This window comes from Eubalaena glacialis, chromosome 11 (assembly GCF_028564815.1).
Source record: "Eubalaena glacialis isolate mEubGla1 chromosome 11, mEubGla1.1.hap2.+ XY, whole genome shotgun sequence".
Lineage (NCBI taxonomy): Eukaryota > Metazoa > Chordata > Mammalia > Artiodactyla > Balaenidae > Eubalaena > Eubalaena glacialis.
In genome coordinates this window covers 74,130,502-74,152,764 of record NC_083726.1, presented here as the reverse complement: position 1 = coordinate 74,152,764, position 22,263 = coordinate 74,130,502, and the positions used below count along the sequence as shown (strand labels likewise).

Here is a 22,263-nt window from a genome sequence, read left to right as displayed (position 1 = left end):
TGATTGATTTGCGTATATTGAAGAATCCTTGCATTCCTGGAATAAACCCCACTTGATCATGGTGTATAATCCTTTTAATGTGCTGTTGGATTCTGTTTGCTAGTATTTTGTTGAGGATTTTTGCATCTATGTTCATCAGTGATATTGGCCTGTAGTTTTCTTTCTTTGTGACATCTTTGTCTGGTTTTGGCATCAGGGTGATGATGCCCTCATAAAATGAGTTGGGGAGTGTTCCTCCCTCTGCAACATTTTGGAAGAGTTTGAGAAGGATAGGTGTTAGCTCTTCTCTAAATGTTTGATAGAATTCGCCTGTGAAGCCCTCTGGTCCTGGGCTTTTGTGTGTTGGAAGATTTTTAATCACAGTTTCAATTTCAGTGCTTGTGATTGGTCTGTTCATATTTTCTATTTCTTCCTGGTCAGTCTCGGCAGGTTGTGCATTTCTAAGAATCTGTCCATTTCTTCCAGGTTGTCCATTTTATTGGCATAGAGTTGCTTGTAGTAATCTCTCATGATCGTTTGTATTTCTGCAGTGTCAGTGGTTACTTCTCCTTTTTCATTTCTAATTCTATTGATTTGAGTCTTTTCCCTTTTTCTCTTGATGAGTCTGGCTAATGGTTTATCGATTTTGTTTATCTTCTCAAAGAACCAGCTTTTAGTTTCATTGATTTTTGCTATTGTTTCCTTCATTTCTTTTTCATTTATTTCTGATCTGATCTTTATGATTTCTTTCCTTCTGCTAGCTTTGGGTTTTTTTTTGTTCTTCTTTCTCTAATTGCTTTAGGTGCAAGGTTAGGTTGTTTATTCGAGATGTTTCCTGTTTCTTGATGTAGGCTTGTATTGCTATAAACTTCCCTCTTAGAACTGCTTTTGCTGCATCCCATAGGTTTTGGGTCGTCGTGTCTCCATTGTCATTTGTTTCTAGGTATTTTTTGATTTCCCCTTTGATTTCTTCAGTGATCACTTCGTTATTAAGTAGTGTATTGTGTAGCCTCCATGTGTTTGTATTTTTTACAGATCTATTCCTGTAATTGATATCTAGTCTCATAGCGTTGTGGTCGGAAAAGATACTTGATACGATTTCAATTTTTTAAAATTTACCAAGGCTTGATTTGTGACCCAAGATATGATCTATCCTGGAGAATGTTCCATGAGCACTTGAGAAAAATGTGTATTCTGTTGTTTTTGGGTGGAATGTCCTATAAATATCAATTAAGTCCATCTTGTTTAATGTATCATTTATGTCTTGTGTTTCCTTATTTATTTTCATTTTGGATGATCTGTCCATTGGTGAAAGTGGGGTGTTAAAGTCCCCTACTATGATTGTGTTACTGTCGATTTCCCCTTTTATGGTTGTTAATATTTGCCTTATGTATTGAGGTGCTCCTATCTTGGGTGCATAAATATTTACAATTGTTACACCTTCCTCTTGGATTGATCCCTTGATCATTATATAGTGTCCTTCTTTGTCTCTTGTGATAGTCTTTATTTTAAAGTCTATTTTGTCTGATATGAGAATTGCTACTCCAACTTTCTTTTGATTTCCATTTGCATGGAATATCTTTTTCCATCCCCTCACTTTCAGTCTGTATGTGTCTCTAGGTCTGAAGTGGGTCTCTTGTAGACAGCGTATATATGGGTCTTGTTTTTGTATCCATTCAGCCAGTCTGTGTCTTTTGGTGGGAGCATTTAATCCATTTACATTTAAGGTAATTATCGATATGTATGTTCCTAGTCCCATTTTCTTAAATGTTTTGGATTTGTTATTGTAGGTGTTCTCCTTCTCTTGTGTTTCTTGCCTAGAGAAGTTCATTTAGCATTTGTTGTAAAGCTGGTTTGGTGGTGCTGAACTCTCTCAGCTTTTGCTTGTCTGTAAAGGTTTTAATTTCTCCATCAAATCTGAATGAGATCCTTGCTGGGTAGAGTAATCTTGGTTGTAGGTTTTTCTCCTTCATCACTTTAAGTATATCCTGCCACTCCCTTCTGGCTTGCAGAGTTTCTGCTGAAAGATCAGCTCTTAACCTTATGGGGATTCCCTTGTGTGTTATTTGTTGTTTTTCCCTTGCTGCTTTTAATATGTTTTCTTTATATTTAATTTTTGATAGTTTGATTAATATGTGTCTTGGCGTGTTTCTCCTTGGATTTATCCTGTACGGGACTCTCTGTGCTTCCAGGACTTGATTAACTATTTCCTTTCCCATATTAGGGAAGTTTTCAACTATAATCTCTGCAAATATTTTCTCAGTCCCCTTCTTTTTCTCTTCTTCTTCTGGGACCCCTATAATTCGAATGTTGGTGCGTTTAATGTTGTCCCAGAGGTCTCTGAGACTGTCCTCAGTTCTTTTCATTCTTTTTTCTTTATTCTGCTCTGCAATAGTTATTTCCACCATTTTATCTTCCAGGTCACTTATCCGTTCTTCTGCCTCAGTTATTCTGCTATTGAGCCCATCTAGAGTATTTTTAATTTCATTTATTGTGCTTTTCATCATTGCTTGGTTCCTCTTTAGTTCTTCTACGTCCTTGTTAAATGTTTCTTGCATTTTGTCTATTCTATTTCCAAGATTTTGGATCATCCTTACTATCATTATTCTGAATTCTTTTTCAGGTAGACTACCTATTTCCTCTTCATTTGTTAGGTCTGGTGTGTTTTGACCCTGCTCCTTCATCTGCTGTGTGTTTTTCTGTTTTCTCATATTGCTTATCTTACTGTGTTTGGGGTCTCCTTTTCACAGGCTGCAGGTTCATATTTCCTGTTGTTTTTGGTGTCTGTCCCCAGTGGCTAAGGTTGGTACAGTGGGTTGTATAGGTTTCCTGGTGGAGGGAACTAGTGCCTGTGTTCTAGTGGATGAGGCTGGATCTTGTTTTTCTGGTGGGCACGTCCACGTCTGGTGGTGTGTTTTGGGGTGTCTGTGGCCTTATTATGATTTTAGGCAGCCTCTCTGTTAATGGATGGGGCTGTGTTCCTGTCTTGCTAGTTGTTTGGCATAGGGTGTCCAGCACTGTAGCTTGCTGGTCGTTGAGTGAAGCTGGGTCTTGATGTTGAGATGGAGATCTCTGAGAGATTTTCGCTGTTTGGTATTACGTGGAGCTGGGAGGTCTCTTGTGGACCAGTGTCCTGAAGTTGGCTCTCCCACCTCAGAGGCACAGCCCTGATGCCTGGCTGGAGCACCAAGAGCCTTTCATCCACATGGCTCAGAATAAAAGGGAGAAAAAATAGAAAGAAAGAAAGAGGATAAAATAAAATAAAATAAAGCTATTATAATAAAAAATAAGAAAAAAAATTAAGAATAAATTTATTAAGAAAAATTTTTTTTAATTTCTTAAAAATAGATTCATTAATTTTTTATACTAAAAATAAGAAAAAAATTATTAAGAAAAAAATTTATTAAGAAAAAAAATTTTTAATTTTTTAAAATAAAAAATATTAAAAAACTTATTAAAAAATTTTTTTTAATTTTTTAAAAATAGAAAATAAGGAAAAAAGTATTAAGAAAACATTTATTAGGGATAAAAAATTTTTTTAAGTAAAAAGAAAAAAAAAAAGGACGGACCTAACCCTAGGACTGACGGTGAGAGGAAAGCTATACAGACAAAATCTCACCCAGAAGCATACACATATACACTCACAAAAAAAGGAAAAGGGGAAAAATTAATATATCTTGCTCCCAAAGTCCACCTCGTAAATTTGGGATGATTCATTGTCTATTCAGGTATTCAACAGATGCAGGCACATCAAGTTGTTTGTGGAGCTTTAATCCGCTGCTTCTGAGGCTGCTGGGAGAGATTTCCCTTTCTCTTCTTTGTTCATACAGCTCCCGGGGTTCAGCTTTGGATTTGGACCCGCCTCTGCATGTAGATCGCCTGAGGGCGTTTGTTCCCCGCCCAGACAGAACGGGGTTAAAGGAGCAGCTGATTCGGGGGCTCTGGCTCAGTCAGGCTGGGGGGAGGGGGCGGTATGGAGGAGGCGGGGCGAGCCTGCGGCGGCAGAAGTCGGCGTGACGTTGCAGCAGCCTGAGGTGCGCCGTGCGCTCTCCCGGGGAAGTTGTCCCCGGATCTCGGGAGCCTGGCCGTGGCGGGCTGTACTGGCTCCCGGGAGGGGCGGTGTGGAGAGTGACCTGTGCTCGCACACAGGCTTCTTGGTGGCGGCAGCAGCAGCCTTAGCATCTCATGCCCGTCTCTAGGGTCCGCGCTGATAGCCGCGGCTCGCGCCCGTCTCTGGAGTTCGTTTAAGCGGTGCTCTGAATCCCCTCTCCTTGCGCGCCGCAAAACAAAGAGGCAAGAAAAAGTCTCTTGCCTCTTCGGCAGCTGCAGACTTTTTCTTGGGCTCCCTCCCGGCTAGCTGTGGTGCGCTAGCCCCTACAGGCTGTGTTCACGCCGCCAACCCCAGTCCTCTCCCTGTGATCCGACCGAAGCCTGAGCCTCAGCTCCCAGCCCCCACCCGCCCCGGCGGGTGAGCAGACAAGCCTCTCGGGCTGGTGAGTGCTGCTCGGCGCCGAGCCTCTGTGAGGGAATCTCTCCGTTTTTCCCTCTGCGCCCCTGTTGCTGTGGGATCCGCGCTGATAGCCGCGGCTCGCGCCCGTCTCTGGAGCTCGTTTAGGCGGCGCTCTGAATCCCCTCTCCTTGCGCGCCGCGAAACAAAGAGGCAAGAAAAATTCTCTTGCCTCTTTGGCAGCTGCAGTCTTTTTCCCGGACTCCCTCCCGGCTAGCACTGAAGCCCGAGCCTCAGCTCCCAGCCCCCGCCCGCCCCAGCGGCTGAGCAGACAAGCCTCTCGGGCTGGTGAGTGCTGCTCGGTGCCGATCCTCTGTGCGGGAATCTCTCCACTTTGCCCTCCGCACCCCTGTGGCTGCGCTCTCCTCCGTGGCTCCGAAGCTTCCCCCCTCTGCCACCCGCAGTCTCTGCCCACGAAGGGGCTTCCTAGTGTGTGGAAACCTTTCCTCCTTCACAGCTCCCTCCCACTGGTGCAGGTCCCGTCCCTATTCTTTTGTCTCTGTTATTTCTTTTTTCTTTTGCCCTACCCAAGTACGTGGGGATTTTCTTGCCTTTTGGGAGGTCTGACGTCTTCTGCCAGCGTTCAGTGGGTGTTCTGTAGGAGCAGTTCCACGTGTAGATGTATTTCTACTGTATCTGTGGGAAGGAAGGTGATCTCCGCGTCTTACTCTTCCGCCATCTTGCCCCTACTCCGACATTGACTTCTTTCCTTCTCACCCCTCTTGATTGAGACTGTGTTGCTTTTGAGCTTTTCCAAGGAGACTGTACTATCTTTTGAAATGGGTTTTTAAAAATTCCGATTATGAAGGGAATTCCCTGGCAGTCCAGTGGTTAGGACTCTGCGCTTTCACTGCCCAGGGTGTGGGTTCAATCCTTGGTGCAGGAACGAAGATCCCGAAAATTTCTCATAGTCCTGGAGGCTGGAAGTCCAAGGTCAAGGTGTTGGCAGGGTTGGTTTCTGGTGTGGCCTTTCTCCTTGGTTCATAGATGGTTGTCTTCCTCTGTGTCTTCACGTGGTCTTTCCTCCATGTGTGTCTGTGTCTATTCCACTCTTTGTTACTGTTTGAGCACATTAGTTACTGTTTGAGCACATTAGTCTTGTTACTGTTTGAGCACATGACTCTTATTGTTACCTACCTGTAAAATCATTTATTTTTATTTCCACAAAACTACTGCTATCTATATTTATCTTACAGGTTTCAGCTCAGTTATCACCTCTCAATGTATCCTTGACTTGCCTATAATGTCCACTAAGTCAAGGACCATGGCTACATTTACTTACTATTTCATTCTTGGCACCAAACACAGAGTCTGGCATACAATTAATAACTGTTGCATTACGAGTGAACTAGTTACCTAAATCTCTTCCTTAAAGTTTCTTAATTTATATTTAGCTTTTTGTCTCTTTTTATGAACAAAGATTTGTTTTTTTGTTCTCCTGAGTGTGATTTAATTTGAAAAAAAAAAAAAGATCTTTTCACCAACTATGCTAAATAAATGTGACTAGCCCTCACCCTACACAATTATTTCCCATGATTTTCCTTCCTGAAACTGGAAAAGATGTTCATATAAAAATTTGTTCAATTCTTACTAAACATTTAGTAGAACTGGTTTTCGATGTATTATGCTATATTATCAAGCTACTATATAACTAAATATTTTTAAACGTATTTAACATTTTTAGAGAGAACAAAGAATGAATTCTTAATAAATAGACATTTGGACCATTGATTTTCTTGTTTATTGGTGATGAAAACAGAACATAAGCTGTATGTGAGAAAATGACTGATTTCAATAACAGCAGGTACAAGATCTGATCTGCCAGATCTTGTTTTCTAGAGCATCAAATAATTCAAGAAAATAATTATGCTTTTTGCTCAGATCATCAGGATTGTTGGACAGATTTCTATTAGTTATGAGAATTAATCAGTCAATATTCCCTAAAATTCACTTATGATTTAGTTTATTTTTCTAATTTTAAACTGTGGCAACATTTTAACATAGTTAAAATATATCTTTCTATATCCATTTTATTTTTGAGAACATTTAAATATACTATTAATTTAAAGGTGGTATTGCTAGCCACCTGCAGCACTTCTAGTTAGTTTCAATTATTTTCGCATTAAGACTATTAGGAACAGCAACATATTATCTGCTGATAGTATAATCATTTATATGTATCAATTTATAATTTAACCAATATGTTCTCCCTTTCCATTTACATTATGTATATGCATGTATGATATATATGAATATATACATTATGTATACCATACATGAATATATGTACACATACACATGTATAATGTGCCAAATATGACCTCACTATCAAATTTTAGTATAGCAGTATGCTTATATACTCTACCTTGATTGTTTATCCTATGAGCTTTGTAAAATTTTATACTATATAATTTTTAGGGTTTTATTTGTGTTATTTAAAGAAATTATGTGTGTGTGTCTATGTATAAAATTCTAATGAGTATTACAAACATATTTTGAAATTTTGATTATTTCTGGTGATAGAATGTCATTATATTTGATAATGCTGCCGATCATTATCAACTACACCAACATCACTAACAAAATATATGCATTAATAGTGCATTGAAAGACACATGCATTTTAGTTATATGAGCTATGCACTCTTTTGCATACTGTATTTTAGAATAGTTTGATATTTAAAAGAATTCAGTGCATAAGAATTCACCTATATCATAAGTACACTGCTAAGCAGTTTATTTTATTTTTGTTTTTCAAATACCAGGTTTCTTCAACAGCGGTTAAAAAAGGCTGTGCCCTATAACCGAATGAAACTTATGATTGTGGGAAATACCGGGAGTGGTAAAACCACCTTATTGCAGCAATTAATGAAAATCAAGAAATCAGATCTTGGGATGCAAGGTGCCACAGTTGGCATAGACGTGAAAGACTGGCCCATCCAAATAAGAGGCAAAGGGAAGAAAGACCTCATTCTAAATGTGTGGGATTTTGCAGGTATTTATTTTGCTAGAATTTTTTATTCACACACCTTTTTAAAACAGGGATTTAAAAACTGAATTTTCTGTTCCAATACTGCAAAGAGACCTGGTGGATCTTATGGAATTATTCCAAAGCCATTTATTTCTCCTAATTCTACCCTTGCCACCAGAATGGAGAAGCCATGGAAGGAAATGTTAGGAACCAGTACGTGCCAGCTGAAGCTAAGTAGCTGACACATGTGAAAAGTTGTCAGTCCCTAGTAAAAAGCCAGTGTAGTCATGTAACCATCATCTTTTTATTGTTTTTCTCTTTCTTTGTGTGATAAATAGTGGATAGTATCACTTAATTTTATTTTTGAAGAAGATGAAGAATTCTTGCCTATTTTCTGGAAGGCTAAAAAATTCTCTAATCTTTATTTAGGTTGTGAGGAATTCTACAGCACTCACCCCCACTTTATGACCCAACGAGCCCTGTATCTTGCTGTCTATGACCTTAGCAAAGGGCAAGCTGAAGTTGATGCCATGAAACCTTGGCTCTTCAATATAAAGGTGATCTGTTCTAATCATTTGAAAATAGAAAATAATTCTTGGGGTTTTTTTGGTATGTAAGGTAATTTATTTTGGGCAAACAGGTGCTTCAAATAGTCTCTTCAAATAATTTTTTAAAAGAAAGGAGCACTAAAATTTTGAGTTGGGAAATTTTAAGAGTAATTAAGTTGTGACATGAAAATAGTGTTTTCTATATTAGTGAGAGTTATAGAAACTGGAAACCCTTTTAAGCTATAAAAATTGAGATTTTATAAGTTAAACTATTTTTGATATTATTTCTGTTTTTTTTGGCTGTGCCACGTAGCTGGCAGGATCTCAGTTCCCTGACCAGGGATTGAACCTGGGCCACATCAGTGAAAGCCTGAATCCTAACCACTAGGCGACCAGGGAATTCCCTGATATTATTTCTTAAGGGTAATATGAACTTCCCTAATTTAAAATAAACCATAGTGAAAAAAAGCAATCTGTGCATCACCAACTCTGTCCTCAGAGGCAATTTAGTGTGAAGTCCTTCCGATCTTACAGTTTTAAATGGTCCCAGATTAATAGTATATTTGGAATTTTGCAATTTTTCCAATTTGTCCCTTGCTGTCATATTGTCAGCTATTACTTTATGTATATATGGTTTTAAATATATATGACTTTTTAGAATTGAGACCAAAGAAAGAGTGAATGGTCTTTGAATGACGCTCCATTGGGCTCTTCTGTGAGGCAAGCCCTTAAAAAGATTTGTCAGGAAATTTTGGCTCCATCAAGCTTGTTTTGTCATTTTGGTAATTTTTTTAACTTCCTTTTTTTGACTTTATTATAGCTAGCCAAAGTGAAAAAATACTATAGTTGCAGTAATATTTGCTTTAGTGACTTTTTTTTCATTGTAGACTCCACACTAAATGACTTTAATATGAATTAAGGAGATTGAATTTACAGATAAGGAAGAGAAAATATAAAACAAATTGTATTACTCTGATATAATTTGGGGGTTATTAAATACTATTTTATTTAGAAGACCAAAGCACACTTAGAGAATAACCCATTTTAAGGCACGGAAAAAGGAAAAGAAAAATATACTATTACTATTACATAGGCCACCTGAAAGAAAAGTGGTAATAATTGGATAAGAAGGGGCATAAAATTGACTTTTAAAAATTTCATAAGGGTAAGTTTTTTCTTAGGTTTAAGGAAGGAAAGGCAGTTGTTATTTTCTTCTTAGAAGTCTTGATTTCTCATTTCCACTCAAGTGAATTTCATAGAAAGTGAATGTCAGTGGAAATGTAAGCACTCTTGATTTTAAAACAAACACAAAAGTATTTTGTATCTTTCCCTGTAGGCTCGTGCTTCTTCTTCCCCTGTGATTCTTGTTGGCACACATTTGGATGTTTCTGATGAGAAGCAGCGCAAAGCCTGTATCAGTAAAATCACCAAGGAACTCTTGAACAAACGAGGGTTTCCTGCAATACGGGATTACCACTTTGTAAATGCCACTGAGGAATCCGATGCTTTGGCAAAACTTCGGAAAACCATCATAAATGAGAGCCTCAATTTCAAGGTAACATGGTTCATTGCCGACTTTAGGTAGTAGATAAATATAATTTATTAATTCTCATGTTGTGCAACTGCTAAGAAATGTCAAAAGTCTTGAGAAGAGAACAGCTATCTTAAAATTGTGGGGTTTTTTCAGAGCTGTTAACATTATTAAAGTACTTTCAATTTTAAAATTATTTATGCTCTACTTTATTTCAAACTTATAGAAGTGGGAATAAAAATAATTTGAGGATACTGAGAGAAACTAAGAGGATATCTGAGAGGCTGAGAGAATATTCCTGAGAGAATCTGGGGACATGTTTCTGATGCCCTTTCTCTCCCAACGTCCTGTAGTGATGATTCAATCAAAAGGATAAAGATGAATGTTGGGGTCTTGGGGTTATCTTTCTTATATTTTCCATCTGCTCCTTTCTTTTGGAGTTCTTATTTTATGCTCGCCTTGATTTACTTTGTTGTTCCTTCATGTCTCTTGTTACTGTGATCTCCCTTCCAAATATTTTTTTCTCAATATTGGGAGAAGTTTCTTTCATCTGATCATCAGGGTCACTATTTGGTTTTCATCAATGTCTAAGCAATTTTCTAGTTCATACAAACTGGGTTTTTTCATTTTAAGAATTATGTTTTTGATTCCAAAGTTTTCTTCTGGTAAGACAAATGTAATTCATAGAGTTCATAAAGCACAAATAGATTGGTTAACAGTGAGAACACTTGTTTTTAATACTTGCAAGAGAAAGAAATTTTACCTGGGTTCTACAGACAGCATGGTATGAACTGTACTGAAAAACACCCTGAATAGTTCAATATAACAACACAATGGTGGATTTCACTGTTAGTCTCTGTTGGTTTAGCTCATTAGCACTAATGATCAAGGCCATGGCTTATAACAAGGGTCCTGTTTTGCCTGGACAGTCCCAGCATAATTATTAATTGTGTCCCACTATATTCTCAGAAGCATTCCAGTTTGGACGATAAATTATATGGTCACCTTGGTTATAACGTGTTGGCTAGTTAGCTTAGTTCTTTTCCATTTCCACAGATTATGCTCCTATCCAAAACCTAATGAGCCATTTATAAACGTGCTGGTCTTTGTGGTGCCCAGGGAGAGAATTTGCACATTTGTATTTTTCAGCACGTTTATCCCAGTCACTAAAAGCTTTTACAAATGGTGGATCAGTGACATTTTATATAAGAAGAATGAAATATCATTTATTTGTAGATTTTCTTACTTTTTTTGTGAGACATATGACTAAAGAGTAATATGACTTTTAAGAAACAAATATACAAAATTAATATATTCAATTAAATATTCTCTTTACCCAGGGAGTTTTCTTTTGAGACTATACCTGTGCTTACAGAACTTTGTTGTTATTTATAATATTTTAATGGCTTCTCTTTTTATCATTGATGTCAGAGCATTTATCATATTTTAAAAAAGACTTCTTGGAGGATGCGTTTGTTTTGAGAAAGGCTGAATGTAGTTGAAGCAAAGCCTGTGGAGAAGGTGGTTCATCAAGCTGGACTGGTATTGCTCTAGGCTAATAGCAATTTATCGCTATCCATCAATGAGACCAATTTTCTTTCTGCACTTGTACATGAACTCTGAAGGCAATGCCAGATAAGGAAGTAAAACAAATGCTTTGAGAAATGGCAGTATTATTTGAAGAAAGGTATCTATTGCTAATGGATACATCATTCTGGCATATTGGTTTGAAAATCTGTTTGATTGTTTTGCAGAATAGTGACTCAGATGACCCCAAAACAATAAACCTGCCAGAACTTGAATATTCTTTCCTCCCTGAGGTGCTTCAACCTGTATTCAAACAACAGCTTTTAATCTACTAGAAATCTTTTTTTTTTGTTTGCCCTTTCATTTGTTTTTCATCTTTTCCTTTTATCCTGGCTCTTTTCTATTCTTTGCCTGTCTCACCCTTATTAACATGTGTCTGTGCAGACTTTAGAATAAAAGTTTTTTGTTTTTGGCTGTTGGTGACCTGATAATAAAGCTTAAAACAAGTAGGACAAAACAGAATTCAGTGCCAGCAATATCCCTCTCAATCTTGTCCAGCCCCTTAGCAGAGTGGGATCCTTTGCTGGCCCTGTAATCCAGCCCTGTAAAGTTCATCCTTTTGTTACTTGATTGCTTTCTGTGAGAACTCTTGTTTACTTTTATATGTAGGTTTCCCTTCTTGGGTTAAAACATAAATTTCAATCTGAAGTTCTGTTTTATCTTAATTTATAAATGATGAAGAGAGGGAATATGAAAAGTGCAGGTTAGTGAAATTATATTTAATTTTCTGGTTCAAAGCGTACTTTGAAACAATCTTGAATGTTTGGAGGTAAATATGAAAGTAGTGGTTACAGCTGCTGTAAATCAAGTTCCTTAAGATTCTAGTTAAAAGTAGAAAAAGAGCAAGTTAAAGTGTGTGTGCGTGTGTGTGTGTGTGTAATAAAACCCAATTTCTATTTGTAATAAGTTGAAGAATTCAAGTAGAAATTATGTTATTGTCAGGTAAAAAGAATATACAAGAATATATTCATGAGTTGAGAAATGGGGAGAGTGTGCCACCTGGTGGTTCTCAAAGGCATTTTAGTTACTATTGTTAGAGTTGCATTTCTATTTAAAATTAGATTTTTAAGAAAAAAGTTTGGAAAAGATTTTAATTATAGAAACTATCACTTTAAGGTCATTCTTTTAAAATTTTATTTTATGAATCTCTTGATTAGTAGACAGTTGTTAGATTCTAAGTGTAACAGACCCCAAATCATCCTCTCATATCAGAATCATTGGGGTTTAGATGATTTCTTATTTTTCCAAGTTCAAGTTTCCATGAAAAAGCATAGCTTGGGTGAGGAAATTTTATGTCTGTCTCCAGATTTCACTGTTGATATGTACATTCCACTAATACAACATTTTGCAAATAACAAGAACAAAATTTAGTTTTACCTTGGGTTGTGGATCACATCTTCATCTAATAAATAAGGTTCAAACGCTCTTACAATACTTGCTGACTTCTTATGCTAGCATATCTATTGCATGTAAGTTTAATGTCTTAGAAAACAGAAAGTCCTTTATTTACGGTCAATGATTTATCTTGGATTTTGCCATGGATTTTCTGAATAGCTAGATAAATATTTCCATGTAATATTATTTGTTAGTTCTTTCCAAATTGGCTTCTGTGTTCATATTTTTCTTATTTTAAGATCATCTTATTTATTCCTCACAATTTAATTGGTTTTACATTACATTTTGATTTTATTAAAAAATACAGTTCTGAATGATTAGCATAGAATTTACCACCCACCTGACAAATCGATGAATAAAATGGATTTTCACAGCTTGTCATTTGTAATTTCATAGATCCGAGATCAGCCTGTTGTTGGGCAGCTGATTCCAGACTGCTATGTAGAACTTGAGAAAATCATTTTATCGGAGCGTAAAAATGTGCCAGTTGAATTTCCTGTAATTGACCAGAAACGATTATTACAACTTGTGAAAGAACATCAGCTGCAGTTAGATGAAAATGAGCTTCCTCATGCAGTTCACTTCCTAAATGAATCAGGTTTGTTTATTGCATATTTTTTGAAAGCTCTGCTGTAGTAATTTGTGAAAATGCACCTGAACCTTGTATAGAACTTACATTTAAAATTTAACAGAATATTGACAAAATTCTTTAATAGGTAACTGATTTTTTTTCTTTTTGAAAGATCATCATGAGCATTGATGTTGAATCATGTATTATGTCATAAGAGAAAAATTTAGAAATTATCTAAGGTCAGTAGTGGAAAAGGTCTCTGAGCAGGAGTTAAAACGTGGGTTGTAGAACTTGACTGTACTATTCAGGAGCTGTGAGACCCTATGTGGAGGCTATTTGTACACTGTAAAGAAGAATTATTATTGGGATGGTTTAACTTGGCACTTGGAGAATCAATGGTTGCCTGAGATGATGCAGCTACTGAGTGGCAGATCTTGCTCTGTTGTGTAACATGTTGTCAGCATGACCTCACAGATGAAAACTCTTGAACAGACTTTGGTGCTAATTGTGTACTTGATCAATATAACCTTGCTAGAAATGTGTGAGTTGATCTGTAGTGCTCGGATAAGTGGTTGGCAAGTTACTTTTGATCCCCAGATTTTGTTGTATGAAAAATAATCTTCATGTGGATTGAATCTGATCAATTCATTTCCTCATCGTTCTTAAACCAGTAGCTTCCTTTGATATTTTGTGTTTCTTACCTCTATTCGAAAATAAGATGTGTCTTTGTAGTGTGTAATTAGAAAGCCAAAAATATTTATGAATTTCTATTTATTTCTGAATACATGCTCTGCACTGTATGGCTTTGTCTTAAATATGCTTAAATATGATCATTTTATATAGTTCAAAAGATAACTTTTTAAAATAATGTTTGGATTTTAGAGCTTGGGAACTGGGATGCCTGGGTTCGGGTCTCAGCTCTGCCACTAATGATGCTGAAGTTTACTCATCTGTAAAATGAGGAGGTTGGACTAGATTCTCTCTAAAGCCCCTTGATATTTGCATATTCTAAATTCCATGTTTCACTCTTGATTTTTACTCCAGGGGTCCTCCTTCATTTTCAAGACCCAGCCCTGCAGTTAAGTGACTTATATTTTGTGGAACCCAAGTGGCTTTGTAAAGTCATGGCCCAGGTTGGTGTATTATATTTTTGTGGCATGGGAGTAATGATTGAAGAAAACTACAAGTGACACCTAGAGCACTGAGTTTTATAGATTTTGTGTTCAGTTAAGGTAGAAACTACTGTGAATATAGAAAACTGTAGAACAATTTGTGTAGAAGACTGCATAAAGAAGAACTTCATGGAAGAAGAGAAGACATCTTAGAATTTACTTTAATGTCTTTGTTTTCAAGTCACAGACAGGTGTTTGTACTGCTCTGTTCCGTAGTACTTTTCTAGATCCTGATGATAGCTTTGGTTTGGTTATTGATATAGTCAATTGAATGAAAGCTTTGTGAAAATCTTTGGGATAAGTACATATACAAAAATTGGGTTGAAGAGCCTCTGAAACCTCTGTCTAGACAACATGGAGGAAAATTTTGACTCTTCAGTGGAATGAAAGTTCTAAATGCTTACAATTTAAAAAATTTTGAATAGTGGTGGTTATGGCTGTCTTTTCTCTATTTATATTTCATATGGAAAATTATTTATTCTCCCAATAACAGTTACCAATGAGTTTATATTAATTAGCTATCATAATCCACCTCTATAGATTTGCGACAGAAAACCATTCAAACAGAACACACTAGCTCAGGGTTCCTCAGTGTCAGCACTATTGACATTTTGGGCCAGATAATTCTTTGTTGTACATTGTAGGATGATAGCAGCATCTTTGTCCTCTACCCTCTAGATGCCAGTAGTACCTTCCCAGTATGACAAGCAAAAATGTGCCCAGACATTGCCAAATATTTTAGGATGCACAAAATCACCCTGGGTGAGAACAACTGCATCTGGATGAATCATGAATTGAAGTGAGCCTGGGGAGGGCGTCTCCAGCATGTGCACTCACTGGTGGCTATTTTGCTTATGAGTATAATTTTTTGAGTCACTAAAATGATTGTTTTTTTTATGTTAGAAATCTCTCTTCTAATCAACTATAATGGTAATTAAATTCCCTCAGGTAATCTTGAATAATAGTTCCTAAATTTCATCTAAGGAAGAATAAGAAAGATATTTTTAAAAGGGAACTCATTTGTGGCTAAATCCTATACCACAGAACTTGAGAATGTATTGAGATATTGCAATTGGCAATTAATTGTAATGGGACAGTTATTACTATTCTGGTAGATATTTTTAAAGTAGATTTTCATCCTTCTGCACATATGCCATGGAAAGTGTGATTTTACTCATCTACCTAATGAGAATGGAGCCAGGAAAGTGTAGCGGTCAAGAGCACAAGCTCTAGAGTCAGCATGACCTGCGTTCAGATCTCTCCTAAATCCTTACTAACTTTGACATTTCTTAATGTTTTAAGCCTTTGTTTCTTCACTTGTAAAATAAGGATAATAACAATATTATCTTCTACATTGCCTCCCTAGTTCAGTATAAGTGAACAGTAAATTTTAGCAAAAGTTTATATTTGACCTATTTGGTAATTAAAGACTTATTATTTCAGGAAATGAAAAAAAATCTTCAAAACTGTAAAGAGGTATTCATGTAGTTTTGGAAAGTGTGCCAGGTATGGAGCTAAATAAAACAATATGTGTAGGTATATTCACTCTGTGTAGAAAAGGGAATTTTAATTATACCCTGAAGATTTGTTGTTAGGTCGCACACTCTATCAGAAAATAACTGAACTCTGTATAGTCAAGAAAAGGCTAAAGTTGCACCAAAAAGTGATGTGTTTCCATGTGAATTGGGACTATTTAAAGTTGCACACATGTGGATAATATTAGAGTGGGTACATCTTATTCAATAGAATAACAAAGTGGTTTCCATCAGAATCACTATCTTTTAACAGAAGCAAATTTCCATCATGATGCAATAAAATCCCTGAAGATACTATGGAGTAATTAAGTTGAAACTCCATGAAAGTTCTCATTAGCATAGTTATACTATTAGTTATACTATAAACATGTTAATTTAATTGAAAATTAAGTCAAGAATTTGAACAGCTCAAGTTATTTTGAAAGATATATCTAAAGGGTCAGTAAAATTTCTTAATGTAAAAGATAAATGCCATCATTTTTATTTATGTGATATACTGAAATATGTCATTTTTATTAAGGTTTAGAGAGAATGAAAGCCATAAGTAATCAAGTGAAGACAGAATGACCTGCCTGACACCAAACCAGCAAAAATAAATAGGGTTATTCACCTCCATGAGTCATCAAGGCAAGGGAAGAAATAATTCCATGGTGTAGAAGCTCTAATGAGCCCAACCACCCTTTTTGTGCCCAGAGCTGTTAGGTCACTAAACTTATTAAAGAAGTTTCCATCAACACACAGAGAAATATGCAAAACTCATTTAACTATATGATAAAAGAGATATGAAAGGGACTTATTGGTAGAGTATTATAACACTTGCATGGCAATTTAATCTTGATAAAAAGTTGTGTGAGAAATGTGGAAAATTTTCCTTCCTTGCACAAGGGCATAAGTTAGCCTTAGAAGTTACCAGGCTGAAGGAATAATAAGAGGTCTTTTAAAGGTGATAAAATTAAGATAAGGTTTCAGTTTTTTATTGCTGTATAACAAAATACCCCAAAACCTAGTGTACACAAGTAAACTTGGAGTAAAACATCAACAGCTTATTGTTTCTCACTATTCTGTGGGTTGACTGGGTTCAGCCAAATGGTTCTGCTCTGCATGGCATTGGCAGGGGTCGTTTGCTTGGCTTCCTCATTGAGCTGGGCTGGAGAGTCCAAGAAGGCTACACTCACATTTTTGGTGTGTTGGTGCTCCTCCATGTGGTCTCTCATATATACCTAGACCTCTTAAAGGCCAGGCCCAGAACTGGTAAAATGTCAGCTCTGCCACATTCTAGTAAGCAGAGCAACCACAAGTCTTGTTCAGGGAAATGGATGGATTCTATATCTTGAAGGATTAAGCAGCCCACATATGTAGGGAGAGAAAAAATTAATGTGTCCATTTTTGGAAACTATCTGCTACAGATAGTGGTAGCGCAGCATAGATCTACTAAAAAAATCAAGCACAAACTTCTATTTTAAAATCAGTTTGTCGGAGGCCGGGCTACGCCGAGCCCTGCACGTGAACAGCTGCGGCAGGGGCAGCATCCAGTGGCGGTGCCAGCAGTTCCAGCCCGTTGCTTTACTTTTTAGCTGCACCAACGTAGTCATTATGCCGAAGAGAAAGTCTCCAGAGAATCCAGAGGGCAAGGATGGATCCAAAGTAACTAAACAGGAGCCCTCCAGACGGTCTGCCAGGTTGTCAGCGAAACCTGCTCCCCCAAAACCTGAATCTAAACCAAGGAAAACATCTGCTAAGGCCCTTATCCTATGCATAGATCCTCACATTAGCCCTACTGAGAAAGAACTGGCAACAAAGGTTAATAAAGGTGCTAAAGGGAAGAAGGAGGAAAAGCAAGAAGCTGGAAAGGAAGGCACAGAAAACTGAATCTGTAAATGAGGGAGAATGAATTGTCATGAAAATTGGGGTTGATTTTATGTACCTGTTGGGACAACTTTTAAAAGCTATTTTTACCGAGTATTTTGTAAATGCTAATTTTTTAGGACTCTACTAGTTGGCATACAAAAATATATAAGGATGGACATTTTACCTTCTCATAGTCATGATTTTTGGAAATTCCCATCATCCTTGAGTAAAATAAATACCAATTTAATATTGGAAGCTGTCTGTAAAATTGATTCACCATTCCATGCACTTGCTTTAAAAATTTAGTCCTGAGCATACTGTGGTGTTTTTACTGTGTGTATTTGAATTTTTTCATGCAGTTTTTCTAGAGCAATAATCAGTGGTGCTTTTGTACCTAGGTTTTATGGGATTTTAATGAAACATGGATAGTTGTGGCCACCTGCTGACTATTTGTGATTTAAAATAAAAGGTTTTCCTGCCTGCAAAAAAAAAAATAATAATAATAAAATAAAATAAAATCAGTTTGTCTAAGTAAAATAAATTAGAATAAGTATACAATAATGGCTGACATATGAGAGGTTACTTATATGCTTTTCAAAGATTATCTCATTTAATTCTCAGAACAACTCTTTTATTTATTTTTTAAAAAAATTATTTATTTATTTATTTATTTATCTTTGGCTGTGTTGGGTCTTCGTTTCTGCGCGAGGGCTTTCTCCAGTTGCGGCAAGCGGGGGCCACTCTTCATCGCGGTGCGCGGGCCTCTCACTATCGTGGCCTCTCTTGTTGCGGAGCATAGGCTCCAGACGCGCAGGCTCAGTAGTTGTGGCTCACGGGCCCAGTTGCTCCGCGGCATGTGGGATCCTCCCAGACCAGGGCTCGAACCCATGTCCCCTGCATCGGCAGGCGGATTCCCAACCACTGTGCCACCAGGGAAGCCCAGAACAACTCTTTTAAATGGTACTTTATTCGTGCCCATTCTTGAAGATGAAGAAATTGATGGACAGAGAGGTTAAATAATTTATCCAAAGTTACATATTCAGGGAGAATTAGAGTTACGATCTCAAACCAAGTGGTTTGACTCCAGTGCCTATGAACCTAACCCTAAGATAAAATGCTCCAAACTTTATTTTCCCCCAGTTCATGAATTCAACAGTATTTATTCAGCACCTAATGATGTTCCAGATATTGTTCTGGTGCTGGGGCTATAGCAGTAGACAAAACAAGTTTCCTGCGTTCATGGAGTTGACGTTCAAATGGGAGGAAATAGCCAAAACATGAATCCTTAACATGTTAGGTGGTACAGAATGCTACAAAGAAAATATAAAGTATGGCTGGGGGTAGAGAGTGAGTTTGTCAGACAGGTCTTAGCAACTTGAAAAACACTAAAACAGCAGTTTTCTTCACTACCTAAATTGTAAGAGCAGTTTGGACTATAAACTATACAATATGGAGGAAGTCCCAAATTATAGTTTTTATTATTTAATGACCCATTATACATTGCATTAGATATCATTATGTTCAATCAGTCATGCATTCATTGATTCAATGACGGTATACGTACAAAATAGAAATATAGTGTTGAGTGAGACAAGTCCTCGGGCCTACGGATTTTACAGTCCAGTATTTTACCCAGCTACATGATAATGTAAATAATGTTTGTTCCTATTTAAGTATCCCTTAAACATTATAGATCTACTAAAGAAAATTAAGCACAAATCTCTTTTTAAGATTAATTTGGCCAAGTAAAATGAATAGGAACATGTAGATAATAATGGCTAACATTTGAGGGCTTGCTATTTGCTAAAAATTGTTGTATGTATTTTGCATGTTTTATGTGTATCTTATTTTGTTCTCATGGCAATCTAAGAGACAGTCACTTTTATTATCTTATGTTACAGAGAGGGAAAATGTGGGTAAATAAATTAAATATCTTTCCCAAGGTCACACAATTGGCAGTAGAGCCTGGATTTGAGCCTGAGTTCTTCTGAACTTATATTTTTAATTGTTATGATGACGATCAAAGCTCAAAGTATGGTCTCCACATTAGAATCATCAGAGTTTCTTGTTAAAAAAGCAGATTCTCAAGCCTCATCTCAGCCCTACTGATCCAGACTGGGTAGAGTCCAGCGAAATTCAGTGGTTACTTACTTTGTTTGAGAATCACTGAAATGTGCTAAGCTACCTCTCTTCTCGCTGATGGAAACCATCTCCTATTATATAAATGTAAAGTAACATTTCTATTGCAAACCTGTAGTGATAACACAGTCTGGAAGATAATTTCCCTAGGAATATACTATTGATGAGACTGTAACAAGGATGTGGGGTACTGGATTGATGTGTTAATTGGAGTTGGGGAAGATTTGGGGTTCATTGGTTTCAGAGGATCTCCAGAATTTCTGATCTGAATTAACTACCTTAATTTAATAAATTTTTTTTGTGTGTGTAGGGAGTACATGCCCCACTGGGCTTCTAGGCTACCTGGCTGCTAGCTAGAGAAATTAGGTCCTGTGTTGTACTTGACAACATTAAAATTGTTTTAATCATTTTTACTGAGCAAAGGAAATGTTTTAAATTCAAAACTTTCCAGAAAATAAATTTTAGTGATATGTATAAGTTTAAATCTTTCAGATTTTGACAGTGAAAGTGGAGGGCTGTCCAAAACATCCTAAGGGAATTATTTCACGTAGAGATGTGGAAAAATTTCTTTCAAGGAAAAAGAGATTTCCAAAGAACTACATGTCACAGTACTTTAAACTCTTAGAAAAATTCCAGATTGCCTTGCCAACAGGAGAAGAATATTTGCTGGTTCCAAGCAGGTAAGCCAAAACTTAAAATTTAATTACCCTATGGAAATTCACCATATATTATATTGTTTTAGTAGTCAAAGTAACTTTGGTCTGTGATAAATATACTAATGTTTTTCTTCTTGTGCAAACTTTGTACTGAAGTATAACATTTTCTTTTAATGAAAACACTACATTTGACATTTAAAGATAAAGTAAATGACTGATTTTATGTATATAATTACTATTTGATTTAGCACTGCCTAATTTATTTAATAAAGGTTAATAGTGGAGATAAGTGTGTGTGTGTGTGTGTGTGTGTGTGTGTGTGTGTCCTTACATGATACTGGAAGAGTTATTATATTAGGCAGATTCTGGGGATATAATGAGTTTTCAACATAGTCTTAAAATAATTTATGGCTGTGAATTTTCAGAGGATATGGGCAACACAATGGAGGCCTAAGTTATAGCCCTGTACTGTAGAAATTCTTACTGCTTTATAAGCACCTGGGAAATGTTATAAAGTAATATGACATTGAAAAGTGCAAATTGCAATGGTTGATGGATGGTAACTAATTCTAAAAATAGATATACACTCTTTTCTAGGACATGAATTTTTTTCAAGTTTTACATAATCCCTTTACTTGTCTATGCATAATGAACTGTAATAATTTATTTATAGTATAAATAAGATTATTGAAAAAATTTCATGCATCTACACCTGAGCATGCATTTGAATTAATTAAATAACCATTAAATTTTGAGTAAGAAGAGCATGTAGCGAAAGAACATTATAAAAAATGCAATTGCTTAGAATATTTATCTTCAATTCATTGATTTCAAGTAGTAAAGCACTTTGGTCAACATGATTGGGTATTTTATGAAGCTGTATGATGACAGTGTCCTTTTATCTTTAGTTTGTCGGACCACAGGCCGGTAATAGAGCTTCCTCATTGTGAGAACTCTGAAATTATCATTCGACTGTATGAAATGCCTTATTTTCCAATGGGCTTTTGGTCAAGGTTAATCAATCGACTACTTGAAATTTCACCTTACATGCTTTCAGGAAGAGGTATGTATTTAATGGAGAATTAATATTTAGAGAAGTTAGGAGGAAAGCATATTAAAATTAATGTGTCATTTTCCCAGAGTTTACTTGTTTGTAAGGCAGCTGAAAATCAGAAAATAAGCTCAAAAGACCTCAGAGTGGCCAATATAAAGACATACACTCAAATAAGTTCATGCAGTTTGTTAAGAAGAAAATTCCTCGAAGTCCATGTGTACTTATTTTAGACACATTTACAATGCCTATGACTATCTCGCTTTGCAAGCCAAAGCAGACTAGAAGTAGCAATTTTATTTATTTATTTAATTTTAAATTTATTTATTTATTTATTTATTTATTTTTGGGTGTGTTGGGTCTTCGTTTCTGTGCAAGGGCTTTCTCTAGTTGCGGCAAGCGGGGGCCACTCTTCATCGCGGTGCACGGGCCTCTCACTATCGCGGCCTCTCTTGTTGCGGAGCATAGGCTCCAGACGCTCAGGCTCAGTAATTGTGGCTCACGGGCCCAGTTGCTCCGCGGCATGTGGGATCTTCCCAGACCAGGGCTCGAACCCGTGTCCCCTGCATTGGCAGGTGGACTCTCAACCACTGCACCACCAGGGAAGCCCGAAGTAGCAATTTTAAAAGGTGAAATTAGTAAGCGTCATTAGTTTAAACACACCCACCCAACCTACACATACACACAAACATACACACACATGCAGGTGCGCGCAAAGAAAAACTAGGAATGGCCACCACTGCAGTCAGGGAGTTTTATTTAACAGTGTAACAG

The 22,263-nt window shown here is 36.7% G+C and overlaps 2 protein-coding genes across 3 annotated transcripts in view; both read left to right on the top strand.

Annotated features, from left to right (window-relative positions):
- Positions 1 to 22,263, top strand: part of LRRK2 (leucine rich repeat kinase 2) — a 159,409-nt gene that overhangs the window by 97,288 nt on the left and 39,858 nt on the right. For both annotated transcript variants that reach the window (XM_061206211.1, XM_061206210.1), the window contains 7 exons: positions 7,251 to 7,480; positions 7,886 to 8,013; positions 9,341 to 9,559; positions 12,914 to 13,115; positions 14,133 to 14,221; positions 20,275 to 20,462; positions 21,347 to 21,501. In XM_061206211.1, coding sequence (XP_061062194.1) covers positions 7,251 to 7,480; positions 7,886 to 8,013; positions 9,341 to 9,559; positions 12,914 to 13,115; positions 14,133 to 14,221; positions 20,275 to 20,462; positions 21,347 to 21,501 — 1,211 coding nt within the window. The remainder of the gene's footprint in view (positions 1 to 7,250; positions 7,481 to 7,885; positions 8,014 to 9,340; positions 9,560 to 12,913; positions 13,116 to 14,132; positions 14,222 to 20,274; positions 20,463 to 21,346; positions 21,502 to 22,263) is intronic.
- Positions 17,336 to 17,749, top strand: LOC133101428 (high mobility group nucleosome-binding domain-containing protein 3-like). The gene has a single exon (XM_061206214.1). The coding sequence runs from the start codon at positions 17,389 to 17,391 to the stop codon at positions 17,662 to 17,664; it is 276 nt and encodes a 91-aa protein (XP_061062197.1). The 5' UTR covers positions 17,336 to 17,388; the 3' UTR covers positions 17,665 to 17,749.